This window comes from Phascolarctos cinereus, unplaced genomic scaffold (assembly GCF_003287225.1).
Source record: "Phascolarctos cinereus isolate Bilbo 61053 unplaced genomic scaffold, phaCin_HiC Scaffold_5;HRSCAF=322, whole genome shotgun sequence".
NCBI lineage: Eukaryota > Metazoa > Chordata > Mammalia > Diprotodontia > Phascolarctidae > Phascolarctos > Phascolarctos cinereus.
In genome coordinates, this window is record NW_027555958.1 from 448,431,602 (window position 1) to 448,443,790 (window position 12,189).

The following is a 12,189-nucleotide window of genomic DNA, read 5'->3' on the forward strand; positions in this document are numbered from 1 at the left end:
AGCAGAACCCACAAAAAGATGGAGTGAAACAAATTTCCAGCTGAAAACAACTTGGAAGGTCAGCAGGAAAAGTTTGTTGCATCAGGGTGAGAGATGAGCACAGTGCAGTGCAGGCCATGCCAGCGCAGACTTGGGCCTCAGCAAACCTGAACCAGGCTGCAGGACAACTGAATTACTGGTAGCAGTGGTGGTTTCCAGAACCCTCAGCCCATAGATGCCAAAGACAACTAAGAAGGTCCACAAGAAAGATACCTTCCAGCTCTAAAAATTAGTGAAATCTACAGTAGGCTGGCTCCCATGGAGTATGCCTCAGTGGAAAGAAGTCAGCTCTGGAGGGATGGCAGATGCCAAAGAATGAAGTTAGTAAGACACAAAAGAAAATAAATCCAGTGAGGAGGAAAAATGGGATTTGATTGAAGAAGTCATATGGGTGCACAGGGAAACTCCCCAACCAACTTAGATTTTTAAAAGAAATGCAGAGAAGATGGAAGAAAGACCAGGTAATGGAATGAATGTAAAAGTCTGGCACAGTCATGGAAAGAGTATGAGGGATGCTTCAGCTCAGTGGCCGCTGAGGCTGGTGACAGAAGCTTCAAGAACAAGAATGAGAGTTTCCAAAAGTTGCTACTGGGAGAAAGAGGAGGTTCAGTAGAGGCAGAGGACCTCGGTTTGGAGGGGAGATGAGACAATGATCACTGACAACAGAGAGAAGGGAGAGCTGCTCGATGTTTATTTTGTTTCTGTTTTCTCGGCCAAGGAGAAGACTCTTTGCAGTGGAAATAGTAGGACAAAGATGCTTGATGGGAGTTTATACCTAAAGATAAATAAAGAGATGGTAAGAGAACTCTTCTTTGACCTTGATAAATTCAAGTTCAAGTGAACTATATCCTGGGGTCCTGAAAGAACAGGCATAGGGCACTGCAGAGATACTACCAGTGAAGTTTGAAAGAACATGAGAAATGGGAGAGTGTCACAAGATTGGAGAAAGCCAAATGTGGTCCTGATTGTCCAAAACAGAGAGAATAGCCTGCAAACTCTAAGCCTTTAGCTTGACTTTGATTTCTGGGAAAACCCTGGGGTTTCCTAAACCACTGTTTACAAAGGGAAACAGTAGTCAGCAAGAGCCAGTGTGTCTTCTTCATCTAGGGCAATAGGTGAAGCCAGGCTCACCTGATTTTTTTTTTTGATGGAGTCCCCAAGCTCATTGATGATGGGGATACTGGGGATATGGTTTACCTGGATTTTAGCTAAGCATTTGATAAAGTATTTTAAGTTGTACTTGTGGAGAAGATAGAAAGACATAGATTAGACAATGGCTGGATTCAAAGAGTCATTACTGGGTCCATGTCAACATGGCAGAAAGTCTTCAATGGAGTACCCCAGGGATCCATGATTGGCCCTGTTCAGTTTAGCATTTCAACTGAAATAACTTGGATGAAAGCATATATGGCATGCCTATCAGATTTTATGATGACACCAAGCCAGAAGAGAGAGCTGAAGGAGAGAGGCAGGATCCCAAAGGATCTTGACTGGTTAGTGTATTGGGCTGAATCTAAAAAGATAAAATTCTTTAGGAATCAATGTAAAGTTTTCCACTTGGGTACAAATAATCAACATCACAAAGTGTAAGATGGTAGAAGCATGGTTAGATAGCAGATGTTCTAAAACGGACAGTGGTATGCTGGCATATGTTTAACAACTGGCTCTGAAATGTTTTGCCTACTTTTAAGTTAAATCTGCACTAGTGACATTTTCTCCCTCACTTTCTTAAATCTAGACAATCGACAGAATGATAAATCAAGTCCAGATTTGTAGTATTTGCTGGTTTCTGAAGTGTAGATGCTCATCTTGAAGACTTAACAATTTGTTCTTGCCAGTAGGTTAAAGCTGGCTCTCGCATGCCCCTAGACCAATCTGGGGGGGTCTAGGAGACCACAAACTCCATGTGAGTCTGCATTGTGATGAGGCAGCCCTCATGCTAATGCCGTCTGGGAGTGTGCATTGAGTTCCAGGAAGAGTGAGGTGATAGTCTAGGTTTCATAGAACTGACCACAATCTTCCAAATGAGGTCTGCCAAGTAGTACAGCAGTGGGACTATCTGATCAGCTGGAGAGTGTCCAAAGGAAGACAACCAGGGCAGTGAAGGACCTTGAAGACTATGACCTACGAGGATCATTTGGAAGAACTGGGGATGTTTAGCTTGGTGAGGGAATTAGAAGAGCAAGGCATGCTGGGAATGGAGTGAACCCCACTGACTCCATCTTGTGACTCACTTCTGGAGCTAGCTCACTTCTCTTTCTATTCAATGAGGGATCGAGTCCAATTTCTGTCTTGTGAGAAAACTATTCAATTACGAGAATTGGCCCTGTTTATTCAATTATGAGAAGTGTGAGAAAACTTTATTGCATTGTTTGAACTGAACCCTATGTGGCTGGGAAGCTGGACCCACCTCAACCTGCTGCTGAGAGACCCTTAAACTAAGGACCCAGGTTATGCTGACCAGAAACCCAGTCAGATCCGAAGATTGGTACAAGGAGTTTTCTCACAATTATACATCTCTAGCAACCCATATGTGTTATCTGAAAACTGGCCCTGTATTGGCTAATAAGTTATTGTTTCTATGCTCCTTGGATTGAGTACAGACCCTTGAAGGGAGTGGGACACCTCTTTTTTTTAAATTTCAGGGCACTTTCCCCTCCTAATTTGAAAAGTTCCTAATCATTCATCCAATTAGAAACCAGATTACTTAATTTTGTATCCTGGTTAATTGTTTCCTTTTAATTAATTGGCCATATTAGATTGTTTTTAATGCATGAAAATCTCTCTTACCCTGTATTCTGGGACCAGTGCCAAAACTGAGAGGCCTGGACCCGATTTGTTGGGCAATTGGCATACACTGCTTAACTTGAACTGAACTTGGAAACTCAAACCTTTGTTTCCTCCGTCATTTCAGATTTCACCCACTACAATGGAGGAGAGTCAGAAGGGAGGTGCTATTCTTTAATCTACGTAAATAGAAGAATTTCCTTTACCTCTGCTACTAATTTATACATTCTCTGCTTCTTATAATGTAGTCCCAATGAACCTCCTCTTGTGGACTGGGTCATGTAGACATAAGGGCTAAAGAAAGAGGGAATCAGGCATTGGATCTGGGTAATGGAATTCGGGCGGATTTACCAGGGTGGCCACTAAGGGCTGTGACAAGTGGTTAGAAGGTGAGAGTCTCTGGGACCTCAGCTTTTAAGGGAGGTGGAGTTCTAGGAAGCTGCTACCATTCACAGAGACTGGAGGCTTTGGGTCATAGGATTCACCCCCTGGGCCAGATCAGAACTTTCCCCCTATCCATGAGTGTCCAGAGGAGGACTACTCCAGACAAGGCTGGCCTGTGCAAATACTAGTTAAAGAAGCTGGAGTTGTTCAGCCTGGGAAAGAGAACACTTGGGGTTCTGCTGATTAGTAGTGTCCTTCTCTTGTGGAAGTAAGGTCACTTTATGGACACTTTGCATTTCTTTAGTTCCATACAAGTTTCCCTCCCCTCCCCTCTCCCGATGCCCCCTTGTATGTAAGCTCCTTGGAGGCAGCCATTGCTTTTTTCTTTTTGTAAGCCCAATGCTCACCAGTGTGCCTGGTCCAGAGTAGGCTCTACATAAATGCATGTTGAATTGAGACTCGATGGCTGGCTTTGGAGATTAGACCTTTTTGGCTGGGCTCCAGAGGGCTAGAAGACCCTGGAGCATTAGTGGGTAGGTGAGTGGATAGGTGGAGCCCCAGAGACAGATTTTAGCTCAATTCCTTCCAGGCAGAGCTGTTCCCAGACTGCCTTGAGAGGTAAGAGGCTCCTTGTCATAGGAGGTCTCCAAGCAGAAGCTTCCTGTTCTGAGTGGTTTCGGGTTGGGTTAAATGCAGGGGCTCCTTCCAGCTCTGGGGCTCTTGGGAGTCTTCCTGTCTCCCTGGAAGTTCATTCAGTCCAACTCCTTCATTTTACACCTGAGGAAACTGAGGCCAGAGAAGGGAAAGGAGATGGCCAGGACCACTCCAGCATGGAGCAGACTGGTGCCCTGGCTCCAGACTGGGCTCTTTTCTCTACCCTATGATTCCAACTGCTCCCCTGAGAGGGACTCACAGTACTCTTGGCCTGGCAAAACAGGTTCAGGAGGGCTGGCCCAAGCCTGGGGCCGTATAGCTCCAGGGGGCTGGTTTCCAGGCCCTCCATGTACTCTCCTCTCCCTGTGCCCTGAGCTCTGGCTCCTGGCCCACATACACATCCTTGGCCTCTCATTGGTTAGGCCTGCAGGTGGGTCCTCTCTGTTTGGCACTGATAAAGAGGCTTTCAGCCTTCTCTGCCTTGGTGCAGAGCAGAGCCAGCGGGGGGCTTGCTATGAATTGACCCTAGGGGGAAAGAAAACAAAGAATTTATCACTGACCCATGGTGAGATCTTGTGGCTTGATATAAAAGACCAAAGCTGCACCCTGTTCTTGGATCTCTCAGCTCTGCACTCTCCTGGGAGGGAGCTCCATTCAGCACTATGGGCCCTGGGTTGGGGTCAGCCTGGCTCTTGGGGGACCTCTCCCGCCTGCTCCAGACTTTGCTTCTGTTGGGCTTGCTCCTGCTGCTGCTGAAGGGGGCCCAGCTGTACTGGCAAAGGCAGAGGCTGCTTAGAATCTTCCAGAGCTTTCCAGGCCCTCCTTCCCACTGGCTCTACGGGCACCTCCTGGAGGTAAGCAAAGCCCAGAAGGAAGTATGGGGATGGGGGAGGCACGGGGACCATATGGGGGGGATCAGCCAGTCCGTATGGCCACCGATGCCATATCCACCCCAGTATTCGGTCCTGGCCTCAGCAATGCATTAATTCCATGGAATCCTGGAATCCTGGGCCCTTCCAAGGTGGTTTCATTCATCCATTCAGCATTTGTGTTTTCCCGAGGTGGGAGGGGTGAGAAATGGCACCATAGGATCAGAGGGTCATACATCTGGAACTGCAAGAGATCTCAAAGTTTAGCCCCCTCTTTTGACAGGTGAGGAAACTGAGGCTGTCAAAGGTGAAATGACTTAGCATCATAGCTGGAAGGGTCCTCAGATCTTCTCTAACTTAAGCCCCTCATTTTATAGGTGAAGAGACTAAGGCCCAGGGAAGTTGTAACTTGTCTAAATCAATCAATCAATCAATGGAACAAGCATTTACTAAGGACCTGTTATATAACCAGGCACTGTGCACCAGTATATATGTATATAAGGAAATACCAAGTAATATGGGATGGAAAAGGAGCCAAATCTGGGTGATGGGACAACAAAGGGATTCTGCAGTTCATAACTCAGAGAAACACTATGAGATCAGTGGGTCTGAATTTCAGCAAAGCCTTGGTCCAGGTCTCTTAAGCTACCTTGTGGTTAAGATGGAAGGATATGGATTGGGTAACAGGAGAATTAGGTGAATTTGGAGTTGATTGAATGACTAGACCTAATGGATACTGATGTGGTTTCACAGGAGGGTCTCTAGTGGGGTGCTAAAGGACTTTGTCCTTAGCTCTAATGAGTTAAATATTTAATTGATGCCTTGCATGAAGACAGGTGTTAGACTTATCAGATTTATAGATAACACAGAGGTAGCCTCTGAGAACAAAGGAATAGTGCATTTTCCCTCAGTTTCTTCCACCTGGTATAATCCATACCCAAGTCCTCACAACATCATCCACCAGTGGTCATCCACCCTCTACTCGAAGACCTTCAGTGATGGAGAATTCTCTTCCTTTTGAGGCAGCTCATGTTCATTTTGTTTAACAGATGAGGAAACTGAGGTTTGAGGGGGCTAAAGTAATTTGTTCATGGTCACATAGTGGGTAAGTGGCAGGAACAGGGGCTCAAGGCCAGGTCTACTCTCCTTGGGCAAGCCTAGTACCTAGAGGATACTCCTGAACCCCCTGGTTTGGGGACCTGTGTTTCTGAGACCTGTTCCCAAGAACGGGGGTGGGCTGCACTGAGCAGCACAGAACACATAAGTCTTGTAGCTGGGCGCCAAAGACTGGACCCGCAGGTAAACTGGGATCAGTGTCAAAGATACTACAAGCTCCCTTTCACCCCCAACCACCAGCAAATTCTATTGACCTCAGCTGATCCCCAGAAATGAATTAGCCCTGTGACCTATAGTTTGGGTGCTTATGGGTTAAGGGCAGAACGTGGCCAAAGTCAGTTGGTCGGTCAACAGGCATTTATTAAGTGCTTGTTGTATGCCAGGCACTGTGCTAAGTTCTGGGAAGATAGATTCAAAAATAAAGTCAGTCTCTGCCCTCAAGGAGCCTACAGTCTAATGAGGGGAAGACAATATAGAAAAGGAAGCTAAAAAAGGGATGGGTAGGAAAAGTACAAAGGAGCATAACTGGTTTGGGAATGAAGAAATGGCTGTCCTGGGCTGTCCTGGAATGGAGGTTTGGGGAGCAGCTCTCCCATCTACAACTTATTCGGATGGATCCTGGGGGAAAGGGGATGAGTGAGGTGTGAGCACCAGGGCTGATGGGATCTCGCAGTATGGTGAAGACCATGAGGAAAGCATTTGCCAGCTGCCATTACTACCGATATCACAGAGTGGCTGTGAAGGGAGCCCTGTGTAAACCTGAATCAATCTGACTGGTGAGATTATTCCACCCTCTTTCTCTCGCTTACTGTCTGCAAAATGGACCGCTCCCTATCCCCTAGACCCTCATCATCATTGTGAACATTCCGCTCTCAGGTCAAGGCCCGGCTCTAACCCTAAATGCTCCAGGAAGCCTTCCCTGATTTTCCCAGCTAGAAGTGACCCCTCTCTGTCTTCTAAACTCCCGTTGGGCTGAGCTTGTGACTCTCTTAGGTTCCTAATCACACAACATTATAGGATTTGGAGCTATAAGTGACCTTAGAAATCATTTATGTCATCATTATGTCAAAGATGAGGAAACTGAGCTCCATAGAGAGGAAGCTGGAAGACCAGCCCAAGGTCATATAGCTAACAAGTGGTGGAGCCCGGATCAAGAGACCTGAATTTGTTTGTTTGTTTTTTAAAGATTCTCTCTCTCTCTCTCTCTCTCTCTCTCTCTCTCTCTCTCTCTCTCTCTCTCTCTCTCTCTCTCTCTCTCTCTCTCTCTCTCTCTCTCTCCCTCTCTCTCTCTTTCTGTTCTACCCTTGCTAGAAAACAAAAGCAAAGCCTCAGAATAAAAACCCTCATCATAAGCATGCCTAGCCTAGCAAAACAAATTCCTACATAGGCCATGCCCAAAAATGTATGCATTCGTGCATTTCACCTCTCTGACAGTAGGGGAGAGTTATACCTCATCTTCAATCTTCTAGATTCAGTGGTTTGTCATCACATTGATGAGTGTCCTGAAGTCTTTCAAATTGTTTTAAGAGGCCTGTCTTTGAAACCTAGGAGATGTTAACTTTAGCCAAAATCACTTACACTTTTTGAGCCTCAGTTTTCTCATCTGTAACATAGGGATAATAACATTTATATTACCTGAGGAAAAATTCTTTTCAAGTCTCAGAGTACCAAAGAAATGGAAACTGTTTATTGTTGTCATTTTCTTTTTTAAAATGAATTTTAATCGTTTTGTTAAATATTTCCCAATTACATTTTTTAGCAATCATCTTTCAAACTTTTAAGTTCCAAATTATTTCCCTCCCTCCCATCTCTCCCTACTCCTTGAGAAGGCAAATGCTGATTTTGATTTTATGTGTGAGGTCATGCAAAATATTTCCATATTATCCATGTTGCAAAAGAAAACAGAAACAAAATAAAATAGTAAAAATACAGAAAGTAAAAAAAAAAGTCTCCTTCAATCTGCATTCAGAGTTCATCAGTTCTCTTTCTAGAGCTGGATAGCATCTTTCATCATGGGTCCTCTGGAGCTGTTTTACATCATCGTCTCAATCAGAGTAGCTAACTCTTTCACAGTTGATCATCTTTACAGTGTTGCTGTTATTGCTCTCCTGGTTCTGCTCACTTCACTTTGCATCATTTCATATGTTTCCCCAGGTTTTTCTGAAACCATCCTGCTCATCATTTTTTAATAGCACAACAGTATCCTATCACAATCATATACTACAGCTTCTTCAGCCATTTCCCAATTGATGGGCCTCCTTTCCAATGTCTAGTTCTTTGTCGTCCCAAAAAAAGCTACTATAAACATGTCTGTACATATAGGTCATTTTCCCTTTTCTTTGATCTCTTTGGGATACAGATGTATAGTGGTATTTCTGGATCAAAGGACATGCATGATTTTGTAGTCCTTTGGGTTTAGTTGTAAATTGTTCAGAATGATTGGACTAGTTCACAACTCCACTAACAATGCATTAGTGTCCCATTTTTTCCATATCCCCTCCAGCATTTGTAATTTTCCTTTTCTGTCATGTTAGCTCATCTGATAGGTGTGAGGGGGTATTTCAGAGTTGTTTTAATTTGCAGTTTTCTAATCAGTAGTGATTTAGAGCATTTTTTTTTTCATGTACGGCTTTGATCTTCCTCTTCTGAAAACTTCCTGTTCATATTCTTTGACCATTTATCACCTGGGTAATGGCTCATTTTTTTTAAAGTAAATTTGGTTCAGTTCCCTACATATTTGATAAATAAGATTTTTATCAGAGAAACTTATTGCAAAATTTCCTCCCCCCCACCACATCCCTCTTTTCCTTCTAATTTTAGCTGTATTAGTTTTGTTTCTATGAAAGCTTTTTAATTCCATGTAGTTAAAATTATTTATTTTACTTCCTGTAATCTCCTCTGTCTCTTATTTGGTCATAAACTCTTCACTTATCCATAGATCTGACAGGTACGTTTTTCCAGATTCCTCTAATTTACTGATTATATCACCCTTTATGTCTGAATCATTTATCTATTTTTATCTTGGTGTATGGGTAAGGTGTTGGTTTATGTTTAGTTCCTGCCAAACTGATATTCACTTTTCCCAGAAATTTTTATCAAATGTTGATAAAATACCAAAAGTTTGGATCTTTGGGTTTATCATACACTAGAGTATGATGGCCATTTATTACTGTGTATTGTATACTTAATCCATTCTACTGATCCACCACTCTAATTCTTAGCCTGTACCAGATTGTTTTGATGATTACTGCTTTATAATATAGTTTGAAATATGGAACTACTAGGACATCTTTCTTAATATTTTTTTTTCATTGATTCCATTGATATTCTTAACCTTTTGTTCTTTCAGATGATTTTTTTTTTTGTGAGGCGATTGGGGTTGAGTGACTTGCCCAGAGTCACACAGCTAGGAAGCGTTATGTGTCTGAGGCCGGATTTCAACTTAGGTCCTCCTGACTCCGGGGCTGGCTGTCTATCTACTGCGCCACCTAGCTGCCCCCCAAATGAATTTTATTACCATTTTTTTTCTAGGGCTATGAAATGATTCCTTGGTGGTTTGATTGGTATGGCACTGAATAAGTAAACTAACAGGTAGAGTTATCATTTTTATTATATTAGCTTGGCCTACCCATGAACAATTAACATTTCTCTAATTGGTTAGGTCTGTCTTTATTTGTGTTAAAAGTGTTTTGTAATTGCATTCATATAATTCCTGGGTTTGTCTTGACAGGTAAACTCCCAAGTATTTTATATTGTCTATAGTCATCTTAAATGGAATTTCTGTTTCTCTTTTCCTATTGGGTTTTATTGGTAGTATATAGAAATGCTGATGATTTGTGGGGGTTTATTTTATATCCTAGAACTTTGCTGAAGTTGTTAATTGTTTCAACTAGTTTTTTAGTTGGTTTCTAGGCTTCTCTGAGTATATCATCATATCATCTACAAAGAATGATAGTTTTGTTTCCTTGTTGCCTATTTTTATTTCTTCGGTTTTCTTTTTCTTCTCTTATTGCTAAAGCTAACGTTTCCAGCACAATATTGAATAACAGCAGTGATAATGGGCATCCTTGCTTCACTTCTGATCTTATTGGAAAGGCTTCAAGTTGATCACTATGATAGACAATGCTTGCTTTTGGATAGATACGGCTTATCATTTTAAGGAAGGCTCTGTTTATTCCTATACTCTCTAGTGTTTTTAATAGGAATGATTTTGGTAATCTGTCAAAGGCCTTTTCTGCATCTATTGGTACAATCATTTTATTTTTGTTGTTTTTGTCATCTGTATGGTCAATCATGCTGATAGTTTTTTTTCTTAATATTGAACCAGCCCTTCATCCCTAGTTCATAGTGTGTGACCTTTGTGGCATGTTGATGTAATCTCCTAGTTAGTATTCTATTTACAATGTTTGCATTGATATTCGTCAAGGAAATTGGTCTATAATTTTCTTTCTCTGTTTTTGTTCTCCCTGGTCTAGGTATCAAAACCGTATTTGTGTCATAAAAGGAATTTGGTAGGACTCCTTCTTTGCCAGTTTTCCCAAGTAGTTTATATAGTATTGTAATTAATTGTTCCTTAAATGTTTGGTAGAATTAACTTGTGAATCCATCTGATCCTGGGGACTTTTTCTTAGGGAACTCATTTATGACTTGCTCAATTTTTTTTTTTTTTTAGGCAATTGAGGTTAAGTGACTTGCCCGGGTTCACACAGCTAGTAAGTGTCAAGTGTTTGGTCTGAGGCCAGATTTGAACTCAGGTCCTCCTGACTTCACCGCCGGTACTCTATCCACTGCGCCACCTAGCTGCCCCTCAATTTTTTTTCTAAAATAGAGTTGTACCATTTTGGAGAGCAATTTGGAACTATGCCCAAAGGGCTATAAAAATGTGCATACCCTTTGACCCAGCAATAGCCCTTCTAGGGCTGTATCCCAAAGAGATCATACAAATGGGAAAAGGACCCATGTGTACAAAAAAATTTATAGCACCTCTTTTTGTGGTGGCAAAGAATTGGAAATTGAGAGGATGCCCATCAGTTGGGGAATGGCTGAACAAGTTGTGGTATATGAATATAATGGAATACTATTGTGCTATAAGAAATGATGAACAGGCTGACTTCAGAAAAACCTGGAAAGACTTGTATGGTCTCATGCTGAGTGAAATGAGCAGAACCAGAAGAACATTGTACACAGTAACAGCCATGTTGTGCAATGACTAATAGTGATAGACTTACCCTTCTCAGCAATACAAGGATCTAAGACATCTCCAAAGGCCCCATGATGGAAAATGCTATCCACACTTAGAGAAAGAACTATGGAGTTTGAGTGCAGATTGAAGCATACTATTCGCTATTATTTTTTCTTCTGTTGTATTTTGTTTCCTCTTTCTGGTGGTTCCTCCTCTTGGTTCTAATTCTTACTTACAACATCACTAATGTAAAAATATATTTAGTAGGAATGTATATGTATAGCCTGTATCAGATTGGGCACCATCTTGGGAAGGAAGATGGGGAGTGAGGGGGAGAAAAAATTTAAAACTCAAAAGCTTATGGAAGTGATGGTTAATAAATGAAACTAAAGTAATTAAAAAAATAAAATAGGGTTATTTAAGTATTCTATTTCTTCTGTTAATCTGGGCAATTTATATTTTTTATAGATATTTATTGATTTCACTTATATGGCCAATTTTACTGACATATAAGTGGGCAAAATAACTCCAAATAGTTACTGTAATTTCATCTTAATTTGTGATACATTTATCCTTTTCATTTTTTATGTTAGTAATTTGGGTTTCTTCTTTCTTTTTTAAATCAAATTAACCAAATGGATTATTGATTTTATTGTTTTTTTATAAGACCAGATTCTATGTTTATTTATTATTTCAATTTTTTTAAACTTTCATTTCTATTAATCTCTCCTTTGATTTTCAGGATTCACATTTTGGCATTTAATTGGGGATTTTTAATTTGTTCTTTTTCTAGTTTTTTTAAGTTGCATGTCCATTTCACTGATCTGCTCTTTCTCTCTTTTACTGATATATACATTTAGAAATATAAAATTTTCCCTAATTACTATTTTGGCTGCATCCTAAAAATTTTGGAATGTTATCTCATTATTATCATTCTCTTGAATGAAATTATTGATTGTTTCTATGATTTGTTCTTTGAGCCACTCATTCTTTTGGATTAGATTATTTAGTTTTCAATTAGCTTTTAATCTATGCTTTTATGGCCCTTTATTAAATGTAATTTTTATTTCATTATGATCAGAAAAGGGTACATTTAATATTTCTACTTTTCTGCTTTTGGTTATGAGCTTTTTATGCCCTAATATATGGTCAATTTTT

General features: G+C 41.2%; 1 protein-coding gene across 1 annotated transcript in view; it reads left to right on the forward strand.

The window, feature by feature from the left end:
- Positions 1-4,526: 4,526 nt before the first annotated feature.
- Positions 4,527-12,189, forward strand: part of LOC110209310 (cytochrome P450 4A6-like) — a 37,558-nt gene continuing 29,895 nt past the window's right edge. Inside the window, 1 exon segment of the mRNA XM_020987669.2 lies at positions 4,527-4,718. Within this exon segment, the coding sequence (XP_020843328.1) occupies positions 4,527-4,718 (192 nt within the window).